The sequence below is a fragment of the Herpailurus yagouaroundi genome, unplaced genomic scaffold (genome assembly GCF_014898765.1).
Source record: "Herpailurus yagouaroundi ecotype Mexico unplaced genomic scaffold, PumYag 161, whole genome shotgun sequence".
Classification (NCBI taxonomy): domain Eukaryota; kingdom Metazoa; phylum Chordata; class Mammalia; order Carnivora; family Felidae; genus Herpailurus; species Herpailurus yagouaroundi.
Window position 1 is genome coordinate 528,572 of NW_024412402.1, and position 23,470 is coordinate 552,041.

General features: G+C 38.9%; 1 protein-coding gene across 1 annotated transcript in view; it reads right to left on the reverse strand.

Moving 5' to 3' along the window:
- CWF19L2 (CWF19 like cell cycle control factor 2) overlaps positions 1 to 23,470 on the reverse strand; it is a 153,996-nt gene that overhangs the window by 55,176 nt on the left and 75,350 nt on the right. The window contains exons 11-12 of the mRNA XM_040482858.1: positions 3,033 to 3,146; positions 1,294 to 1,431 (exon numbers count right to left, since the gene is read on the reverse strand). Of these exons, the coding sequence (XP_040338792.1) occupies positions 1,294 to 1,431; positions 3,033 to 3,146 (252 nt within the window). The remainder of the gene's footprint in view (positions 1 to 1,293; positions 1,432 to 3,032; positions 3,147 to 23,470) is intronic.

Here is a 23,470-nt window from a genome sequence, read left to right on the forward strand (position 1 = left end):
ATGGGCAAAGTATTTCAAATATTTCAACTTTGTGGGCTATAAGGTCTCTGTCACAACGATTCAACTCATTCAACTCGATTCAACTCACTCAACTCGGCTGTTATGGAGTGAAAACAATCTTCGGCAATATGTAAACAAATGCAGACAGCTGTTTTCCAGGAAAACTGCATCTGCAAAGAGACAGCAAGGGGAGCTCCAGGGGAGTCAAACCCTGTTAGACAGCTGAGCTTAAATATCTCTTGTATCAAAAATGTTAGTGGGCAAGTTTGGAAGGGACTGCAACAAAGAATGCTATCTGCAACAAATATTAATCCTACTAACCACAATGATGTATTAATATACATTTTCATTTAAATATGAAATATAAACACAAGTGTTCAGGGGCACCTAGGTGGCTCAGTCGGTTAAGCATCCGACCTCAACTCAGGTCATGATCTCACAGCTCGTGAGTTCAAGCCCCACGTCAGGCTCTGTGCTGACAGCTTGGAGCCTGGAGCCTGCTTCGGATTCGGTGTCTCCCTCGCTCTTTCTCTCTCTCTCTCTCCTACCCCACCCCTGCTTGCACTCTGTTCTCTCTCTGTCAAAAATAAACATTAAAAAAATGTTTTCAAATACAAGTTTTCATATAAACAGACTTAAGATTATTCTAAGATGCCTCCTCTATAATCCGTACTACCTTACTTCAAATATATTCCTTGTGGTAAACATTATGAAGAACTGGAGGAACATTAAGACAAAACATACTGGTCACCTAACTAGCAGCATGTTGCTAACATTAAACTCTGGCCCAAGACTTTCCCTTAACTGGTAGATCAAATACACAATTAATGTTTTCACGGCATACATAAAAAAACTAAACCAGAGCTTATATTTAAAAACGAAATGGGGTGCCTGGGTGGCTAAGGCTCAGTTGGTTAAGCAATCTACTCTTGATTTCCAAGAGTTCAAGCCCCACATCGTGCTCTGCACTGGCAGCATGGAGCCTGCTTGGGATTCTCTCTCTCTTCCTCTCTCTGCCCCTCTGCTCGTGCACGTACCCTCTCTCTCTTTTTCTCTCTCTCTCAAAATAAACTTCAAAGAAATAAATAAGGATAAAAAATAAAAACAAAATCAATCTCAAATATATACTTCCCAATCAATTCCAAAATGCATGTTCCTAACATCTTACAAAGGGTTTGACTTATTCAAATAAATCAAGATCAGAAAGAACAGACCTCTGTGAAAAATACATTATTGCTAGATGGGAGTAACCAGCTTCTCAAAACTGAAAGATATCCTAGGAATATATCTTACCTTAGATGCCATTCTCATAAAAAGTTTGTTCTGATTTTCTGCTGTTCCCATCTTTTCGTTCTTGACTAAATCACTTAGGCTGAGATTATCATCATCGTGAAAGTATCTAACCCTTTCTTTTTCTTCGTGAGTTGAAGCCTATGAGAAAATGAACATTATTTAGTGAAAACATGGGTCTGGGTCTCTGAAGTATTTTTAATTACCTGTAAATCTCATATTAAATGTACAACATGCCACGACGTATCACAAGCTTTCCTTCTAGCTTATCCCTTTTCTATGTGTTTCCAGTTTGGAAGAATTTCCATTCAAATACCACTTCCTCTTTCTGCCCCATTACTCTCTTCTTCCCCAGGGATGGCATTATCTGACTTCCGGGTTTGGGGGAAAAGGCAGAATTGCTTTAACCTTCTTCCCTCCCATCTGCTCTTGTCCTTGGAGTAACTCCTGACTGCTGTGGAGGGAAGCGCACAGCCATCCGGAGATAAAGTGAGCACACTGAAAACAGAGGGCAAGTATGAGCAAACTCATTTCACACAGCTCTGCCAGGGACAAGGCTGATACTCTGATTCCAATCTAAGTCAGTCCTGGGTCTTTCTATCAGTGGGTTCCATACCTACCTGTAGCAAAGAAAAGTGTCATGTATTTTCTCCTAAGTCACATCTCCCATATGTCCCTTATCATCACACTCTCTTAGCCAAACAAAACCCACTCTTCAACCTCTTTGAGACCTTTGGAAGCACATTCCCAGTACTTTTCCCAACATTCCTATTCCTGAAATCACTAGCTTAAATCTCACATTGCGTGGCTTCAATCACTCCTTGGTTCCGGACCCTTAATTTCTGGTCCTCCTATCCTGTCATTACACTCAAAAGGCAAACCTCGGTCCCACATGAATGTGTCTGCCCTCTTTACCCTGTACCTGAAAGTGCTCGGCCGCAGGCAACTCAAACAGAGCCCTTGATGCCATCAGATAATGCATCTATGGCTCCCTAGCCAGTTCCGTCATTCCACAGAATTCAAACCTTTACTATTTTCCTGCCCCATCTCTGCTCCAAACCCTTAATTCTTCCCATTTCATTAGAGGAGGGATCTATCCCGCTCTATTTGCTGAACCAACTACTCTCTCCAGCAGCACAGGCACTCAATAGACAAAGAGTAAACATATGACAGAAAAATTATGAACAAACAAATCTTCTGTGGACCCAATTACCGTTTGTATGATCTTCCAAATTTAAAACAAAAAATCTAACTTGGGAAAACTGAATACACTCTTTTTACTATCTCTAGAGCCTCAGGGTAGTGCTAAAAACTAATTGGTAGAGCTGGAAGATGGAAAAGAAAATAAGGCTTATAACGGATCACAGGAACCACATAATTAAGACATTATTGTATATCGACACCCCATCACCAGGGCTCAAATTAGCTAATGCAAAATTTTCCCTAAGAGCTACGGTAAATATGTAAAAGGAAGTTAGAAACAATGGCAAAAACAACGTACACAAAATTAAAATTGCTTTAAACACTCCATGTTCGCATTTGAAACCCACAGTTGAATTAGATTCCATTTTGTAAAATGCAAAGGGATATACCTGAGAATAAAAGTAATACTATAACTTACTACCTTCTAATGCTTGTAGTATAAACCTACACTTTAGAAAATATTCTGAAGTAGTCTGATGCAAACAAAGCCAAGGAGGGGAAAGGAATTCTGAATTAAAAATGACATATGGTAAACACACCATCTGCCTCTTCCTTCTTCCTCCTGTAGATTCCAGAGGTTTTCCTGCTGTGCTCACAGGCCACACTCCTCCAGACCGATCTGTTCTGACCAGGACCACTTCTTGGTCTTCATTCTATGGAAAGATGTAGACAGAACTTTTGAAATTCTTGTGAAGAGTACTGAATATTTATATTTCATAATAAAAAACAGCATAAAAATTACAGTTTATCTTAAGTTGCCTGGAATTTCATTACCCACCGTAATGTAAAATGATCACAATCTTTTCAGAGAAAAGGGGGGAAAAATATCCAAAGTCCATTTTATTTTATTTTTTTTGAAAAGCAATCACAGAGGGAAAATTCAAATAACGTTTCCATCTAGACAATATTAAAGATGACATTTAGGCAATAGATATCATGTTTAATGTGTGTTTCTTCAATTTAAAGATGCTACTAAAACTTGTTTCTAAGACATAAAGCAACTAAAGGACACAACAAACTGCTACATTAGCTGCTATAATGATGCTCCAGACAACTTCTGTTCTTTCCATTAACAGCCCTCAAATGCTTTTCAGTTCCCTGACTCTTCAGAATTTATATCCCACATACTTTCAATCCATAATCTTTTTCCTACAAACTACTGGCCAAATACTTGCCTGGTACAGTACAGATTAAGATTAAACTTTATTCTATGATGAAAATAGAATGTTACTGGAAAGGTTCTAACAAAGAATCACATAAAAAATATTAGATAACTGCTTTATTAAAGATCAATTTGAAACAAGACCAACCAAATTATTCACATTTCAATTTTTTCTCAACTCAGAACAAATTATTAAAAATCAATTTCAACTCCATTTAGAGACTTAGTTCCCTTTTTAAGATGGAAGAAAAAAATACAAAACTGATCTTACATTCACATACAATACTAATTAAAGTTATCACTTTTCTTCTTCAAATAATTAGCATTAGTTAAGAATGTGTCATATTTTAAATATTTTTATTTATTTTTGAGAGAGAGTGAGAGAGAGAGAGAGAGAGAGAGAGAGGGAGAGAAAGTGAGCACCTGCGCACACACAAGTTGCGGAGGGGCAGAGAGAGGGGATAGAGGATCCCAAGTGGGCTCTGCATTAACAGCAGAGAGCCCCACGGGGGGCTCAAACTCACAAACCATCATATCATGACCTGAGCCAAAGTCGGATGCTCAAGTGACAAAGCCACCCAGGCGCCCTAATGATGTGTCATATTTAAAGGGTATCTCTACCTTAAAAAAAAAAATTAAAAAAAAAAAGGGAGGGGCACATGGGGGGCTCAGTTGGTGAAGTGTCTGACTTTGGCTCAGGTCATGATCTCACGGTTCGTGGGTTCGAGCCTCACATTGGGCTCTGTGCTGACAGCTCAGAGCCTGGAGCCTGCTTCAGGGGCTTTCTCTGCCCCTCCCCTGCTCATTCTCTGTTTCTGTCTCTCAAAAATAAATAAATGTTAGGGGCGCCTGGGTGGCTCAGTCGGTTGAGCGTCCGACTTCGGCTCAGGTCACGATCTCACGGTCTGTGAGTTCGAGCCCCGTGTCGGGCTCTGTGCTGACAGCTCAGAGCCTGGAGCCTGCTTCAGACTCTGTGTCTCCCTCTCTCTCTTCCCCTCCCCTGCTCATGCCCTGTCTCTCTCTGTCTCAAAAATAAATAAACACACACACACACACACAAAATAAATAAATGTTAAAAAAAATTTTTTTTAAATACAGGGTATCTCTATTCATTCTCTTACTGGATAACAGAAATGGGAAACACATTTTTTATCTAAGTTTATCATGTCACTAAAGTGATCTCCCTAAGGACTTCCAAATTACTAAATCTAATAAATACTTATCAATTATCACCCTCATTTATTTGAAAGTATTTGATTCTGTTCATTATATTCTCAGCCTGAAACCCTTCTTATTCTAGTTTTATACATACTCTACTCTTTCCTGGTTCTGCCTCACCTCTCTGACCCATTCATTCAGTCATTAAATATTCTGAAAAGTGCCTGCCTTATGTAGTTACTAAAAGAAATACAGTACCTGCCTACAAGAAGTTTACAGGCTACTGCAAGAATTATCCTGTACATGAATTGATGAGAATCAAAAGAGTCAATTTCACTTTCTCCTCCACTTTGAGCTACATTTCAAGCATTGATGACTCCAAGGCTCCTTGGTTTCCATCCTTCCACCCAGAAACCTAACTACCACTTGTGCTGACAAAAAATTCATTATGCTAAACACAAAAATAACTATGTCATTGTTTGCCGAAAAATTGCAGAGACCCCATATTAGCTAGGAGAGATCAGTACCACTCAAAGTTGGCCCACAGACCAGTGACAGTGTGAGAATTGGCAGCCACGATATATTTGTTATCAGCCTGTGAGGAGTTAAGTACAAAACCTGGGTGCTTATAAATTTTTCCAGCAATCTTAAAGAGTAATTTTATGTTGGCTCAATCTAACTTAAAATTTGGACGTATATTTTATAATATCTTTATTTCATTTTTCTATAATTTTTATTGTATTTTATAAAACTATTAGTTCATAATGGGCTGGAAAATTTAAAAAAAAAAAAAATCTGATCCTACAGCACCGAGAAACACTGTCCTAGACAGTGGGATAAAGGCCAAGCACCTTAACACAACACATAAGGCCCTTCAAATTCAAATACTATGGGCTTCCTGAAATACACTTCTTCTCTAGTTCCTCATAATTTTTATAAATTTACCATCCAGTTGATAACTGTAGGCATAAATTTGGGCATACTTGTATTGCCAGACCATAATCTTTTCAGTCACTATCTGTCTATTTATTTACAATTATCGGTCTTCGCCACTTTTCCAGGCCAAAGACCAAGCTACACACTACCTGTTGTCTACAGTACCTGGTACAGTGGCAAAAACAATGTGTACTTACTAAATGCCTCGGACAGATGAATTCTACCCCCATAGCTAACCCACTGCCCCATCTACGGTCTTCTTCTCCACGCTTTTCTACTCTCTGTTCCTCGGGCATGCCAGGGGACACCAGGTTTCCCCACTTTGGGTTCCCACGACAGAAATACAAGCAATTCCACATTGGCTACTACAATAATACAGAACACGGTGCTTATTTAAGAATCACACCAGTGCCAACAAACTAAGGCCTGTGGGCCAAATCCAGCAAGCTGCTTGTTTTTGTTTGGCCCACCAACTAAGGATGGTTTTTACACTATTAAATTGTTGAGGGAAAATCAAAAGAATATATTTCATGACAAATAAAAATTACATACAATTCTCATTTTAGTTCCCATAACGTTTTACTGGAACAGAGCCGTGTTCACCCATTTATATACTGTCTGTAGCTGCTTTCATTCCACGACGGCTTAAGAGCTATGTAATTGAGTTGCTGTGACAGAGACTGGATAGACCATAAGGCCTAAAACATTTACTATCTGGTCTGTAGAGAAAAAGACTGCTAACCTTTGATCTCTATTGTTCTTCAAGGGATAAAACTAATTCAAAATCATTTAATGATTACTTTACCTGAGAACAGCAAGATAAAAACTTGCAACTGCTTGACAATATCACAGACAGAAAGAAAGGGACCCGGTACGCTTTCATTTTGTTAACATACGCTGGAGGTCCATTTCTGGCCAGAAAGGCCACAAGGAAAACCAGATATAACCCGCCACAGTTAAGAAGCTAGACAAGATGGAAAAATACATGAAACAACCAGGCCAGAAGAAAGAGCCAAGAACTAAAACTGGGATCTTAGGAGCAGGATAAGGTCCGAAAAGGGCTCGAGGCACCGTCATTCTTTCACATCAGCCTTTGAGCACTATTTGCATGTAACACGCTGATTAAAAAGAAAAGAAAAGGAAAAAGCATTCAGGGCCTTGCTTCAAAGCTGGTATTTAAAAATTCTAAATGTTTGCTTAAAATCCTTTTGCGGCATCTTGTAAATAAAGGAAAACTTTCACTACATCAGATTTTCCCACCAGTTGGTATTCGGCAAGTTTGTCATCACTGAAGGCCCTACAACACCTGTTTCCATTTTCTATCTTTTAACGTTTCAATAAATAAGCAGTAATTACAGTTCATGGTATCTTCATGCTTTCTAAACAATCCCTATTCTATCTCTAATTATGTCTATAGAGAGCAGGTTACTCAGTACATACAAGCTCCCAACCAAGGCAATGGGAGGACTGAACATCAAGACATTTTACATTCACCGACATGCATATCCTGGTTCAAGGCTATTTTTCAATTGGTACAGAGTTATTCACATGACTGCACAGGCTCAAGGGAAGCACCTTTTGCTAAGCGCATAATGGTACCAGACAGACTCCAAGCAGCCTCAGTTTTGTCCACCTTTCAGTAATTCTCAATTCTTTCTCAATTCTGAATACTCTTTGTGTGTTCTACTTTTCCCCCTTGATCAGCCTTCCTAAAGGCTTATCTATTAATTTCTTTCTTGGTTTTTTGATAACCTCTACTTACTTTTGGTTTGCTATTTCAGTAATTTCATTTGATACGTTTTAATACCTTTGATACGTTTTCTCTTATCTTTTCTGCCATGAGTTCCTGGCCTGGGCCCACCAGGAGAGCATGCCGGCGTGGATCCCAGGGTCAGGAGCCCACGCGCCAATCCTGCCTCATTAGAGAACCTTCCAAGTATACTTAATTACCTCGCTTTCCTCATTTGTAAAATAAAATAACAAGGTATTTACAGGATCAAACATGCAAAGTATTTAAAACAATGCCTAGGAGAATTTACCCAAGGGATACAAGAGTGCTGATGCATAGGGGCACATGTACCCCAATGTTTACATCAGTATTTTCAACAATAGCCAAATTATGGAAAGAGCCTAAATGTCCATCAACTGATGAATGGATAAAGAAGATGTGGTTTATATATATAATGGAATACTACTTGGCAATGAGAAAGAATGAAATCTGGCCATTTGCAGCAACGTGGATGGAACTGGAGGGTATTATGCTAAGCGAAATAAGGCAGAGAAAGACAGATACCATATGTTTTCACGCACATGTGGATCTTGAGAAACTTAACAGACCATGGGGGAGGGGAAAGGGGAAAAAAAGTTACAGAGAGGAAAGGAGGCAAACCATAAGAGACTCTTAAGGACTGAGAACAACCTGAGGGTTGATGGGGGGTGGGGGAGAGGGAAAATGGGTGATGGGCATCGAGCAGGGCGCTTGTTGGGATGAGCACTGGGTGTTGTATGGAAACCAATTTGACAATGAATTATATTTAAAACATGAAAATAAAAAAACAAAACAACGCCTAGGAATAAAGTGAGTGATCAATAAATATTAGCTATACTCTTTAGCTCACTTTCATTTATGCAGTCCTTTCTTGATGACTGAGGCCTTCCTAGGATTTACCCCTTCTCATTTCTAAAATTCCTAGGACATTATTTCTTCTCCACATTCATCTACTATTGTTTCACTTACTCTCCAGAATGTTATTCTGTACTTGTAAGCGAGGCTACTACACATACTTAGAGTCCTTTTAAGACTGCACTACCGTTTGAAATTTACTGGCAACGAGTGTTTACGTCCCAATTCTTTTCTACTGTCTGTCGGAGGGAAAACTAATGTTTTCTGGTACGCTAGCGCCCGGGGCTTCCGTGGGAGGTGCGTTTTCGTCCCTCCTGCCTCTGCGCCTCCTCTCACCCGCCAGTAATCGGTAGCTCTGACAGTGTGCGCCCCATGCACGGGGGTTCCCGGTTCTTACGATGACCTCGCGCCCCGTGATACTGGGCACGGTTCACAGAGTCCAAGCAAGGGCCGCGAGGCCACGTGTGTTTCTCCCACCGAGAACACCTCTCGCCTTCACAGTCTCCCGCGAGCTAACGTCCGAGTACTCAAGGCCTTTTCAGCCTCCTTCGTCAGGAGGGATGAGGCAGGGAGAGGCCGGAAGGAGAACTTTAGGCCTCGGCCTCTCGGATGCGCTCAGCTCTCGGCCGCGCTGCCTGTTTGGGGAGTCGGATCCCTGCGAGCCCCAGCTCCTCACAGTTTCGGATTTCTGTTCAGCTTCTCATCCACTGAGGGCCGTCTCTACTTCTAAGCGCCTTACACGCCGCCCAATTTTCTCTTTTCGCATCTTGTCTGTGATCGCTACCCTCTCGCACGGAGCGCAGGCCTCAAAGCACGACGCACGCGCGGTCAGAGCTCGGAAATGCCGCTCCGGGATCTCACACGCGGCGCCGCAGGGGCCACCGGGAGGCGGCGCCTCGACGCCGAACTTCGGAAGACCCGGGAGGGCCCGCGCAGACTGAAACGTGCTCCACGAGCGCGTCCCCCGGCTCCCCAAGCCACCCCGTTAATCGTGGAACTCTTCTAGAGCTCGCTGTAGCATTAGACCAAAGGTACGTTTTTATCCCGGTTTTCTTTCCCGTCAAATTGGTACAGTAAAGAGGTGCCTAACCTCTTCGCCACGAAGCTGCTGGTGGGAGGGACACTAACCACGCACAAGCTGGAGAAAATCAAATATTAACGTGAAGGATCATTACTAAAAAGCTGTAAGTAATACTTAAGACTAGACTCCAGTTCACAATTTCAACAGTGGATTCTCTGGGACACATTTAACCACTAGGGATTTTAATTTTGTTAGGCACATATTTTGTACAGCCAGCGTGGTATCTGGTGCCGGCGGACACGAAAGCCAATTCCGTTCTTCAGTCTCCTTTCCCTCTTTCATCGTTGCTTCTTTGTAAGCCTTACATGTGAAGCCAGCTAGGAAAAAAACACATGACTTTACGCTGTATTTTTAACCAGGTTCCTTTCAGCATTTGCCGGGGTGGGGAGGGATGACAGGAGGAAAGGAGATTGAGAAATTTTTTTTAACGTTGACTGACATTCTGGAATCTTTCCACACTAAAATGATAGAGTTCTTTCAGATGTAAGAAAAAAAAAAATCTTTATTCTGACACTTATGAAATAGATAAATTTAAGGATAACGTATGTGATTTAGCATATCAACAATAGCAAAAAAATCTAAACACTGCCTTATATTTTTCCTCATTAAAAACAAACCAAGATGGGGCGCCTGGGTGACTCAGTCAGTTAGGTGTCTGTCCAACACTTGATTTTGGCTCAGGTCATGATGTCATGCTTCATGACACTGAGCCCCATGTTGGGCTCTGTGCTGTCAGCTGAGGGCCTGCTCGGGATTTTCTCTCTCCCTCTCTCTCTGCCTCTCCCCTGCTCACACACTCTCTCTCAAAATAAATAAACTTAAAAAAAAAAAAAAGCCAAGACAACTTTTCCAGATAGAAATTAATATTTATAGGGGCACCTGGGTGACTCAGTCAGTTAAGTGTCTGACTTCAGCTCAGCCCCACGTCCGACTCTGCTGACAGCTTGGAGCCTGAGCCTGCTTCGGATTCTGTTTCTCTCTCTCTATCCCTCCCCCCACTCATACTCTGTCACTCTCTCAAAAATAAACATTAAAAAATTGTTTAAAAAAGAAATTAATATTCATATAATTTTATAAAGTTCTAAAATAGATCTCATGTGATTTCAAGAACCTTGTAACACGGCTATCACTGAGCCATATTTTATAAGGAAGGATACTAAGGACCACGTAAAATAAATGATGAAGTTCTGGATCCAATATAAATCTTTGGCTTTAAAATCCCATTTCCATTCCTTTACTAGTTCTATCATGTGCTATTTCTAATATTCCATTTCTCTAATAAAATGAGTCAGTAAAAAGGACATTTTAGGAGCACCCAGATAGCTCAGTCGGTTGGGCACCCAACTTCGGCTCACCTCATGATCTCACGGTTCGTGAGTTCAAGCCCCACATCGGAATCTCTGATGTCAGCACAGAACCTGCTTCAGATCCTCTGTCCCCTTCTCTCTCTGCCTCTCTCCCACTCTCTCTCTCAATAACAAGTAAACATTTTAAAAAAAGAAGTGTTTTTAAAAAATGAAATTTTAGTAAACGCTAACACTTTAGTAAACACTGACACTTTTTCAAAGAAAAGGTAAGTTGGCAATGCTTCTTTAACTGAAAAAATGATAGGTTTTGTGATTACAAAAAATTTCTTTCCCCCAAATGAAAATCTGCACACTTCCTGAGAATGCCTGCGTACCTTATTAAGGACTCAACAACCAAGCCAAATTTTGACTACTGGCTTAATGTATTTTATGATACTATCCAGCTTTTGGGTAAAATTTCGGGCAGTCTGAAAAGATACGGCCATAAGTGGCATAAAAAGTAAATCAGAAACATTGCAGACTTTTCATTTTTTTTAATATTCTATTTCATTCCATTCCATCTGATCAATGAATTCCTACCACTCAGAATAACTTTTATCATGATGTGATCCAACAGCATGAATGTGTGAATGTGTCTAATATGATGAACAAGATATGGTTCCAGCTGTTAAGGAATTCATAAATTAAATGTCAGGGAGAGGGGGAGAAAGATGAAACAGGGAGTTGATAGAAATCTCCACTCGACTATTAAGTAAGATAAAGTATAAATCAAGTGGTACCCGATCACACGGGATGGAGAAACAGATGTGTTCTTGGGTACAAATGAACTGCGTCCTTGGAAACAAAGATGAAATGGCAAAGGGTTAAGAAGTAAAAGAAACATGGGGCGCCTGGGTGGCGCAGTCGGTTAAGCGTCCGACTTCAGCCAGGTCACGATCTCGCGGTCCGTGGGTTCGAGCCCCACGTCAGGCTCTGGCCTGATGGCTCAGAGCCTGGAGCCTGTTTCCGATTCTGTGTCTCCCTCTCTCTCTGCCCCTCCCCCGTTCATGCTCTGTCTCTCTCTGTCCCAAAAATAAATAAACGTTGAAAAAAAAAATTAAAAAAAAAAAAAAAGAAGTAAAGGAAACAACCACAACAAAGTGCAGAGATCCAGTATTGCTTAAAGGTTTCTAAGTAAAGGCATATTCATGTTTTAGAGAAATTTTGTACCTATATTACATCTTAAAGTTCTCAAAAGTATTTCAAATGCCCTTGTCTCAAGATAACTAACTTGGCTAAAGGAGTAAAGAAGGTCAAAATGACCTGAGGTTCTAACTCCCCAAACCCAGGGCTCTTTCAACTGTATCACAACTGCACTGAGATGAAGCCTGGTGGCAATCAAAAGGACACTGTGATAAGCAAAGGAATCATGGCGAAGATCACTTGGGATGCTACTGCCGTACTCGAAGCAAGAGACGACAGGGCAGTGAACTACAGCAGGGACAGGAGAAATGAAAAGGGTGAGGTGTGCACAGGAGGGAAGGTGGAGTAAAACGCTATTACTTGGTGAAATCTGAATGTGCTGCCAGAAAAAGGAATTAAGGACTTTGTGGCTTAAACTCAGAAAAACAGCAGGATGAGCATGCAATTAAGAGAAGGAAAATTCCATCCATAAAGGGGATGGTTTTATAGGTTCTGAAGTCATGGTACATCCTTACAAGTCAGGCAGACAACTGAAAACCCGAGTCTAGAGCTCAGCCCAGAGTGCAGAGCTCCAGTGACAGATCATCCACAGAAAGATGAAAACTGGGACCACGAAGTGAAGAGATACAGCCAGGGCGAGAACAGGGATTTGATCCGTGTTTATGACCCAACCTCTTCTTCCCCCTCCCTCGCTCCTAGCTCACTGTGCGGCCGTTCAGAACAACACACCGTCTTCAGATCATACCACCTCACTCTCACATCAGCACCCTCACCCATGCTCCTATGCCTAGACCTCCCTTCCCTGCTGGTTTGCAGGAGGAGGACAGTGAAGTCGCCAAGAAAAAAAGGAAGCTGTTCGTGTCACAGGCCCAGCGAATGAAGGGCATCTGCCAATAACGAGAAAGGGGCCAACAGAGGGAAACTGAAGATCCCATACAAAACAAGGTGGGAACTGTTCCAGAGGCGGAACAGGAAGGAGACCGTGAGCACTGGGAAGGAACCTACCCCAAAGGCAATGACAACACTGTCCCCACTGCCAGATGAGAGTTACAGAAAGACTGGTTTTCTGGGGACAAAGACAACAGACAGACACTGAAGACATTCAACCTTGTAGTCAGGTACACAGCAAAGTGACTCCTAAGAATAAACCAGGGAATTCGGGGAAAATGGCAAAAATTTTGAGTAACTGCTAAGAGAAAAACGATTTTTTTTTTTTTTTTGCAGGCAAATTTGCAGAGAGAAATAGGTCATTCTGAATTTCTTCAGTCTCCTTTTCTAAAATAAAATCTAGAAATTGTATTTTGGGGACACTAAATATGCTAATTACAATTTAATTTAATAATAAATACTGTACAGCATGGAGAAATGTTGACAGAATAAATTTTTTAAAAAAGACCAAAAAAGATTACAATTATGTAAATTATGCATGTGTTTACACAGTTATAATGGATAGAGACTTAAGGGAAACAGTGAATATTTTTAAATGTAGATTTTTGTGTGTTTTTTGCATTGCTTGCCAATTGTACAAAAATATTTAACATGTCATTACAAAGGAAGGAAAGAAATCTAGAGGGAACTACTTTAAAGTATTTATCAGTGTATAATCACTAAGTGGTAGGATTTGGTGTGATTTTTATTTTCTCTTTTAAGTTTTTTTGCATTTTCCATGTTTCTACAAAGAATACATATTATAATTTTACTTAGAAGTCACCTAACAGTAAAAAAATAAAGAAAAATATACTTTATTTTTTATTTTTTTCTAGTTTATTATTTTAGATGGAAAGGAGTGTGAGCAGGGTAGAGGGACAGATGGGGAAACAGAGAGAGACAGAGAGAGAGAGAGAGAGTCAGAGAGTGAGAGAGAGAGAGAGAGAGAGAGAGAGAATCTTAAGCAGACTCACACTCAGTGTGGAGCCCGATGTGGGGCTCCATCCCACAACTTTGGGATCATGACCTGAGCTGAAATCAAAAGTCAGATGCTCAAGTGACTGAGCGACCCATGCATCCTGAAAACATACTTTACTTTTTAAAGCACATATACAAAATATAGAGAAATTTTCTATTTAACTGTGTGAGCATTTGTAGGCAACTTAAATTTCCATGTTTAGAGTTTGCATAACCAGCACATATGACACCAGTTTCAACATCAGATTTTTTTTTTATATTTCAAACACCAGTTCATCAATTTACATCAAAGCAATTATTTTAAGTAATTATTATTTACTTTAAATAATTATAAATTGCACACACACCTAACCTCATTTCTTGCCACCAAATAAAAATTTAAATGAGACTCAGATCATCCTGCACTTAATTTATCCAAAGAAAATGAAGATAAATGACTTCATAGGATTTTAATGAGAATCAAATAAATTTCTATAAATAAAACCATCAAAACAAGTCCTGACACACAGGATGTCCTCAAAAAATATCCTCTATTACTATTAATAATGGCAGCAGTTATAATACTATACACATCAATCAATATTGCTGTCGTGAAAAATAAACTTCTATCTTGAAATTTAATTAAATAAATTTAGAAACAGAACCTAAATAAAAATATTATTAAAGGAATTAGAAGCAAAGTGGTTTTCTTAACATAATAATTATTTATTACACATATCCTATAATGCTCAGGTGACAGAGACTTCTAAAACAAAATATTTTATCACTTATTATTTAGACTTAATTCGGAGAATCTCACATGGATGAAACACTGGGTATTTGTGGGCAGACAGGAACATAACAAATACCATAAACTTTTTCTATGATTTTTCTATGATTTTTATTTTCTCTTTTAAGTTTTTTTTCCTGTGAAAAACCTCTGAAGTGAGGTTTTTTTTTGTTTTTTGGTGTTTAGTTCCATTCAACTCATTTTATTTTCCACATAAATCTTTATTAGCAACTGTCTACTATAATTATTGTACTCAGAATCTGAGTATGGTACGTGCGCACTTATTATGCACTACAAGATTGAAAAGTGCACTTTGTTTTCAGGGAATATAAAGCAGGGGAGATCCCAGCTGGGCCAAGGACATTGGATCTCATCCTACCAGTTGTTTGGCCTTTCCCTGAAGCCCCTCAATAAAATGGTTTGATTATTAAAACAAAACAAAACCTTTATTTTTGGCTTTCCACATTAAATTTGACTTTCTTATAACTAATTTATGCATACTACAAGAGTAGAATATAGAGTAATTTTTAAGTACATATAAGGATAAAATTTACTTTGGGGTTGATTTGTTTAACTTAAAATTGTACCCTTAAATTACAAATCTACAATATAAGTATGTGACATCATCTTTCCATCGCCATGCCCCCGCCAAAATCTCGAAAACAATGTATTAGAATCAAGCCCTTCAAGAGAACACAGAAATCTTAGGATGCACTATTGCCCATATGGAGTAGCATTTGATTTTTCCCTTAAATTTAATTACACAACAGAAACAAAACAAAACGCACAAAAACAATGAAACGCTGACGACAGCAGACTACTGAGCGTTTGAGGGAACAGAGGAAAACTGGTACAGGGGAGAGCTTGTTCCTTGGTCATTCCTCCTTCTCCAAGAAAACCAACTAACTAGGTATGGCTTCGGTAATTTCTGGACGGTCTTGGTTCAAAATATAAGAGAGTCTTCAAAAGAATTCTTCATACCAAAATTCAATCTGATACATATATGATCACAACTATCCAAAATAATTACAAGTTACTCTAAGTTACTACATTTGGGAGAATACTCTACACAAAACAATTAAACAAAACGAAACACCTACCTGGATGGCGCTTGTTAACAAATATGGCCAACAAGTCATTCAAGCGGGTGTTTCCTAATCAGTAGCTGAAGCCTATGGGTCATCACTTCCAGCTAGGATAATACTTAACAGCCATGGTGAAGATTATTTCTGTGACTTAGTAGTAGTTTTACAGAGCACAGTCATAAAGAAAATAGCTTTTCCTTTGGCAAAGTTACAAAACTAATGATAAGATCCAAAAATAATGGCTACAGCCTCAAAACATTCTCTGGATGCCCAGACTGCACTGGGCCCTCTTCAGTATCCCCATATTTCTATACTTCTTTATATCAAAGCAGTAATAATATATTTGTATAACTGATCTTATTTATAAGATTTCTTTCCACAGAGAAGGCTTTCCAAAGGAAAATGTGGTATCTGAGTTAAGATGTAAAGGATGAATAGGAGGTAACTACAGGAACACAGGGAAAGAGGAATGACATTCTAAGCAAAGGAAAAACTCTGTGCAAAGACAGTGAGAACGGAGAGAAAAGTACTCAGAGGTCCACAGGATGATGATAAAGGGCTGATAGCCATAAAGAGCTGATGCAGTGATAAGAAAAGCAAACAGCAGATTTAGGAAATATTTAGCAAATAATGCTGACACTATTTCAAGAGGAAGTTGATGCAAGATGTAAGAAGAGTGAATAGATATAAGATTCTACTATAAAACGTGTTTGTATGTATGTATCATCTATGAAATTGTCTGGCTTTAATTTAGCTTAAAATGTTTGCTCTTGAGTAATAGTTTATTTAAAGAAATATGCTCTCTAGTAACGCACAGATGATATTTCTAAATGTAGAGCACAGAAATGACAGATAGTTTACCGAGGGTAAAAAAAGAGGTAGGAGTGTGTACAAAAGAGGTACAGCCACTGCCCTGCTTTGCTTGGCTAGGGAGGAAACCAGCCACGTGACCAAAGGGATATGACCTCTCCGTGCTCCTGTTCTGTGGCAGGAAAGGCTAAACTACCAAGGAAAGTATATCCATGGTAATGTAACATAGTAAGTCATGGAATAAATGCAAGGCCGCAAAGTTTACTTTAGATTTAAAATATTTGATTCAGAAAACTGAGAACACATGTGACTTCTACAAAGAAGGCAGTGAAAGGTATTTGTTGAATGAAGGTCAAAGGTCACTGCTTAAAAATGAAAGGCAGCCTTTGGAACTACCAGGATGGAACTTGAGTGTATTACGCTAAGAGAAAGTAGTCAGTCAGAGAAAGACAAATATCATATGACTTCACTTACACATTGAATTTAAGATACAAAAGATGAACATAAGGGAAGGGAAACAAAAATAATATAAAAACAAGGAGGGGGACAAAACATGAGAGACTTAAATACAGACAACAAACTAAGGGCTGCTAGAGGGGTTGTAGGAGGGGGGATGGGCTAAATGGGTAAGGGGCATTAAGGAGGACACTTGTGATGAGCATTGGGTGTTATACATAGGGTGTGAATGACTGGATTCTACTCCTGAAATCATTATTGGAATATATGCTAAGTAACTTGCATGTAAATTAAAACATAAATAAATAAATAAATAAATAAATAAATAAATAAATAAATAAATATAATTTAAAAATAAAAAAAGTATCTACTCAATTTTTAGTCTTCCTATAACCCAGAAGTTTTGTTTTGTTTTGTTTTTTAATATGAAATTTATTGTCAAATTGGTTTCCATACAACACCCAGCGCTCATCCCAACAGGTGCCCTTTTCAATACCCATCACCCACCCACCCCTCCCTCCCACCCCCCATCAACCCTCAGTTTGTTCTCAGTTTTTAAGAGTCTCTTATAGTTTGGCTCCCTCCCTCTCTAACCATTTTTTTTCCTTCCCCTCCCCATGGTCTTCTGTTAAGTTTCTCAGGATCCACATAAGAGTGAAAACATATGGAGTCTGTCCTCTGTATGACTTATTTCACTTGCATAACACTCTCCAGTTCTATCCACATTGCTACAAAAGGCCATATTTCATTCTTTCTCATTGCCATGTAGTACTCCATTGTGTAAATAAACCACAACTTCTTTATCCATTCGTCAGTTGATGGACATTGAGGCTCTTTCCATAATTTAGCTATTATTGAGAGTGCTGCTATAAACATTGGGGTACAAGTGCCCCTATGCATCAGGACTCCTGTATCCCTTGGGTAAATTCCTAGCAGTGCTACTGCTGGGTCATAGGGGAGATCTATTTTTAATTTTTTGAGGAACCTCCACACTGTTTTCCAGAGTGGCTGCACCAATTTGCATTCCCACCAACAGTGCAAGAGGGTTCCCGTTTCTCCACATCCTCTCCAGCATCTATAGTCTCCTGTTTTGTTCATTTTAGCCATGCTGACTGGCGTGAGGTGATATCTGAGTGTGGTTTTGATTTGTATTTCCCTGATGAGGAGTGATGTTGAGCATCTTTTCATGTGCCTGTTGGCCATCTGGATGTCTTCTTTAGAGAAGTGTCTATTCATGTTTACTGCCCATTTCTTCACTGGATTATTTGTTTTTCGGGTGTGGTGTTTGGTGAGCTCTTTATAGATTTTGGATACTAGCCCTTTGTCTGATATGTCATTTGCAAATATCTTTTCCCATTCCGTTGGTTGCCTTTTAGTGTTGTTGATTGTTTCCTTTGCTGTGCAGAAGCTTTTTATCTTCATGAGGTCCCGATAGTTCATTTTTGCTTTTAATTCCCTTGCCTATGGGGATGTGTCAAGTAAGAAATTGCTGCGGCTGAGGTCAGAGAGGTCTTTTCCTACTTTCTCCTCTAGGGTTTTGATGGTTTCCTGTCTCACATTCAGGTCCTTTATCCATTTTGAGTTTGTTTTTGTGAATGGCCTAAGAAAGTAGTCTAGTTTCATCCTTCTGCATGTTGCTATTCAGTTCTCCCAGCACCATTTGTTAAAGAGACTGTCTTTTTTCCATTGGATATTCTTTCCTGCTTTGTCAAAGATGAGTTGGCCATACTTTTGTGGGTCTAGTTCTGGGGTTTCTGTTCTATGCCATTGGTCTATATGTCTATTTTTGTTCCAATACCATGATGTCTTGATGATTACAGCTTTGTTGTAGAGGGTAAAGTCTGGGATTGTGATGCCTCCTGCTTTGGTCTTCTTCAAAATTACTTTGGCTCTTCGGGGCCTTTTGTGGTTCCATACAAATTTTAGGATTGCTTGCTCTAGCTTCAAGAAGAATGCTGGTGCAATTTTGATTGGGATTGCATTGAATGTGTACATAGCTTGGGGTAGTATTGACATTTTAACAATATATATTCTTGCAATCCATGAGCATGGAATGTTTTCAACAGGGAAAAAATGCAGCCGAGAATCCTTTATCCAGCAAGTCTGTCATTTAGAATAGAAGGAGAGATAAAGGTCTTCCCAAACAAACAAAAACTGAAGGAATTCATCACCACTAAACCAGCCCTACAAGAGATCCTAAGGGGGATCCTGTGAGACAAGTACCAGAGACATCACTACAGACATGAAACCTACAGACATCACAATGATTCTAAACCCATATCTTTCCGTAATAACACTGAATGTAAATGGACTAAATGCTCCAACCAAAAGACATAGGGTATCAGAGTGGATAAAAAAACAAGACCCATCTATTTGCTGTCTACAGGAGACTCATTTTAGACCTGAGGACACCTTCAGATTGAAAGTGAGGGGATGGAGAACTATCTATCATGCTACTGGAACTCAAAAGAAAGCTGGAGTAGCCATACTTAGACAAACTAGACTTTAAATGAAAGGCTTTAACAAGAGATGAAGAAGGGCATTATATAATAATTACAGGGTCTATCCATCAGGAAGAGCTAACAATTATAAATGTCTATGTGCCAAATACAGGAGTCCCCAAATATATAAAACAGTTACTCACAAACGTAAGCAACCTTATTGATAAGAATGTGGCAATTGCAGGGGACTTTAATACTCCACGGACACCAATGGATAGATCATCTAGACACAGGATCAATAAAGAAACAAGAGCCCTGAATGATACACTGGATCAGATGGACTTGACAGATATATTTAGAACTCTGCATCCCAAAACAACAGAATATACTTTCTTCTCAAGTGCACATGGAACCTTCTCCAAGATAGATCACATACTGGGTCACAAAACAGCCCTTCATAAGTATACAAGAATTGAAATCATACCATGCATACTTTCAGACCACAATGCGATGAAGCTTGAAATCAACCACAGGAAAAAGTCTGGAAAACCTCCAAAAGCATGGAGGTTAAAGAACACCCTACTAAAGAATGAATGGGTCAACCAGGCAATTAGAGAAGAAATTTAAAAGTATGTGGAAACAACTGACAATGAAAATACAACAATCCAAATGCTTTGGGATGCAGTGAAGGTAGTCCTGAGAGGAAAATACATTGCAATCCAGGCCTATCTCAAGAAACAAGAAAAATCCCAAATACAAAATCTAACAGCACACCTAAAGGAAATAGAAGCAGAACAGCAAAGACACCCCAAACCCAGCAGAAGAAGAAAAATAATAAAGATCAGAGCAGAAATAAACAATATAAAATCTAAAAGAGCTGCAGAGCAGGTCAATGAAACCAAGAGTTGGTTTTTTGAAAAAATAAACAAAATTGATAAACCTCTAGCCAGACTTCTCAAAAAGAAAAGGGAGATGACCCAAATAGATAAAATCATGAATTAAAATGGAATTGTCAGAACCAATCCCTCAGAAATACAAGCAATTATCAGGGAATACACTGAAAAATTATATGTCAACAAACTGGACAACCTGGAAGAAATGGTTAGGAATTTTCCTAAGCACCCACACACTTCCAAAACTCAAACAGGAAGAAATAGAAAGCTTGAACAGACTCATAACCAGCGAAGAAATTGAATCAGTTATCAAAAATCTCCCAACAAATAAGAGTCCAGGACCAGATGGCTTCCCAGGGGAATTCTACCAGACATTTAAAGCAGAGATAATACCTATCCTTCTCAAGCTATTCAAAACAATAGAAAGGGAAGGAAAACTTCCAGACTCATTCTATGAAGCCAGCATTACTTTGATTCCTAAACCAGACAGAGACCCAGTAAAAAAAAGAGAACTACAGGCCAATATCCCTGATGAATATGGATGCAAAAATTTTCAGTAAGATACTAGCAAATCAAATTCAACAGCATATAAAAAGAATTATTCACCATGATCAAGTGGGATTCATTCCTGGCCTGCAGGGCTGGTTCAACATTCACAAATCAATCAATGTGATACATCACATTAATAAAAGAAAAGATAAGAACCATATGATCCTGTCGATCGATGCAGAAAAAGCATGTGACAAAATACAGCATCCTTTCTTAATAAAAACCCTCGAGAAAGTCGGGATAGAAGCAACATACTTACACATCATAAAAGCCATTTATGAAAATTCCACAGCTAATTATCATCCTCAATGGGGAAAAACTGAGAGCTTTCTCCCTGAGATCAGGAACACGACAGGGATGTCCATTCTCACCGCTGTTGTTTAACATAGTGTTGGAAGTGCCAGCATCAGCAATCAGACAACAAAAGTAAATCAAAGGCATCAAAATTGGCAAAGATGAAGTCAAGCTTTCACTTTTTGCAGATGACATGATATTATACATCGAAAACCCGACAGACTCCGCCAAAAGTCTGTTAGAACTGATACATGAATTCAGCAAAGTTGTAGGATACAAAATTAATGTACAGAAATCAGGTGCATTCTTATACACGAATAATGAAGCAACAGAAAGACAAATAAAGAAACTGATCCCATTCACAACTGCACCAAGAAGCATAAAATACCTAGGAATAAACCTAACCAAAGATGTAAAAGTATGCTGAAAACTATACAAAGCTTATGAAGGAAATTGAAGAAGACATAAAGAAATGGAAAAACCCAGAAGTTTAAAATGAGGTTTTGAAATTTTTATCTATTTAAGGAAAAAATACATAGTTGTTAAATCCCAACTTTATTGCATTGTGGTTAGAAAATAAAAGCTTAGTTATAAACCTTCTACTTTGGGGCTTTATCAACATTTTGCCTAAGTAAAATTAATTTTTGTAAATATTCCATGGGTATTTGGAACAAGGGTGGATGCCATGTTTTGGGAATGAAGTTTTATGCAAATATTTTAAATCACACTTGTTAACACTGCTAGTAAAATATTCCCTATGTTTTCTTATCTGTTACATGTCAAAATCTGAAAAAAATCAACTAAAGTACTTGCTCTTAGAAAGAAAGAAAGAAAGAAAGAAAGAAAGAAAGAAAGAAAGAAAGAAAGAAAGAAAAAAGAAAGGCAAAATACTTATTTTAATCCTGAAATTAATTTTTTTAACTATGCCTGTGAGGATCAGGTGCAAAGACTGGGATGCCAATACACAGAAACACAGTCTAGGTGTGTACACACACACACACACACACACACACACACACACACATTCTAGGAATCCCAGCAGTTGTAATAATAGCAGACTCACAACATACTAAAGAATCAGAGTCAAAAGACAGTGTTAAGGCCAACTATAGCCAAACTACTCTTGGAAATATTTTAAATCACCAGTCACGTGCCTGACTTTATGTACAAAATGCCACAGATTAATTTATTGGTTTCTTCAATTATTTATTACTTAATGTTTCTCGACGGCCCTCTTAGGCCTTCCATTAATTCCTCAATTTCTGTCAAGAGAATGTCTATGAAACCCTCCCCACACAGCTGCCCAGGGACTATTACAATGTATTTCTCTTTTTTGCCAGTTGTGTAAACAAACTATAAAACTGTAAAGTCACTGCACCATCACACAATGACGATTTCATTACGTGTCATAAATGGGGAGCTGAATTTCGTGAACTACTGTGTAAAAAAAAAAAAAAAAAAAAACCTGGAAAGCTGAATTCCCTTAGATTAAATGTGTCCATGATGTGATTCCACTGAAGGATTATTAACAGGTAGAAGTTCTAGAAAGGCAGATTAGGATCTATTATATTAAAAAATTAGCATTCAATCTGTCCTGATAGAGAACTGGTGGTCTTCCAAAATCCATCACTTAGTGTAAAGCATAAGTTACATGGAGATACTGTGCAGCTGGGTTATTGTCTCACTAAGGCAGCTATACTCAGAGGAAGGCCAGACCAGAGAATTTTGAAGTTCATGGATCATTTTCAAGATTTACAACAGAAAACTCTAAGTGATAAAATAAATCAAAGACATTCATACAACAAATATTTCAAGCACTTCTTGGCTGTCTACAGCCATGTACTACCCAAGGCACTAGATATGAAATGAAACAGTCCTTGTCCTAAATAATGAATAGTTCACCCTCTAACAGGGAAGAGAAATAAGCACACTAATAATTACAAGTGTTGATAGTTTTTCACTAAAGGCAAAATAATATTCATAGATTGTTGAATCAAGATATTCACCTTGTTCACACAGCCTAACATTTCTAACAAATAAACCATGCAATGAAAGCTTTCCTCCTGGGGCTCCTGGGTGACTCAGTCATTTGAACATCCAACTCTTGATTTCAGTTCAGGTCATGATCTCAGAGTTCGTGAGATTGAGCCCTACATCGGGCTTTGTGCTGACAGAACAGATCTTGGATCCTGCTTGGGATTCTCTCTCTCTCCCTCTCTCTGCCCCTCTCTTGCTCATGCATGCTGTGTTTATTCTCTCCCTATCCTTGAGAAAGAGAAAGAAAGAAAGAAAGAAAGAAAGAAAGAAAGAAAGAAAGAAAGAAAGA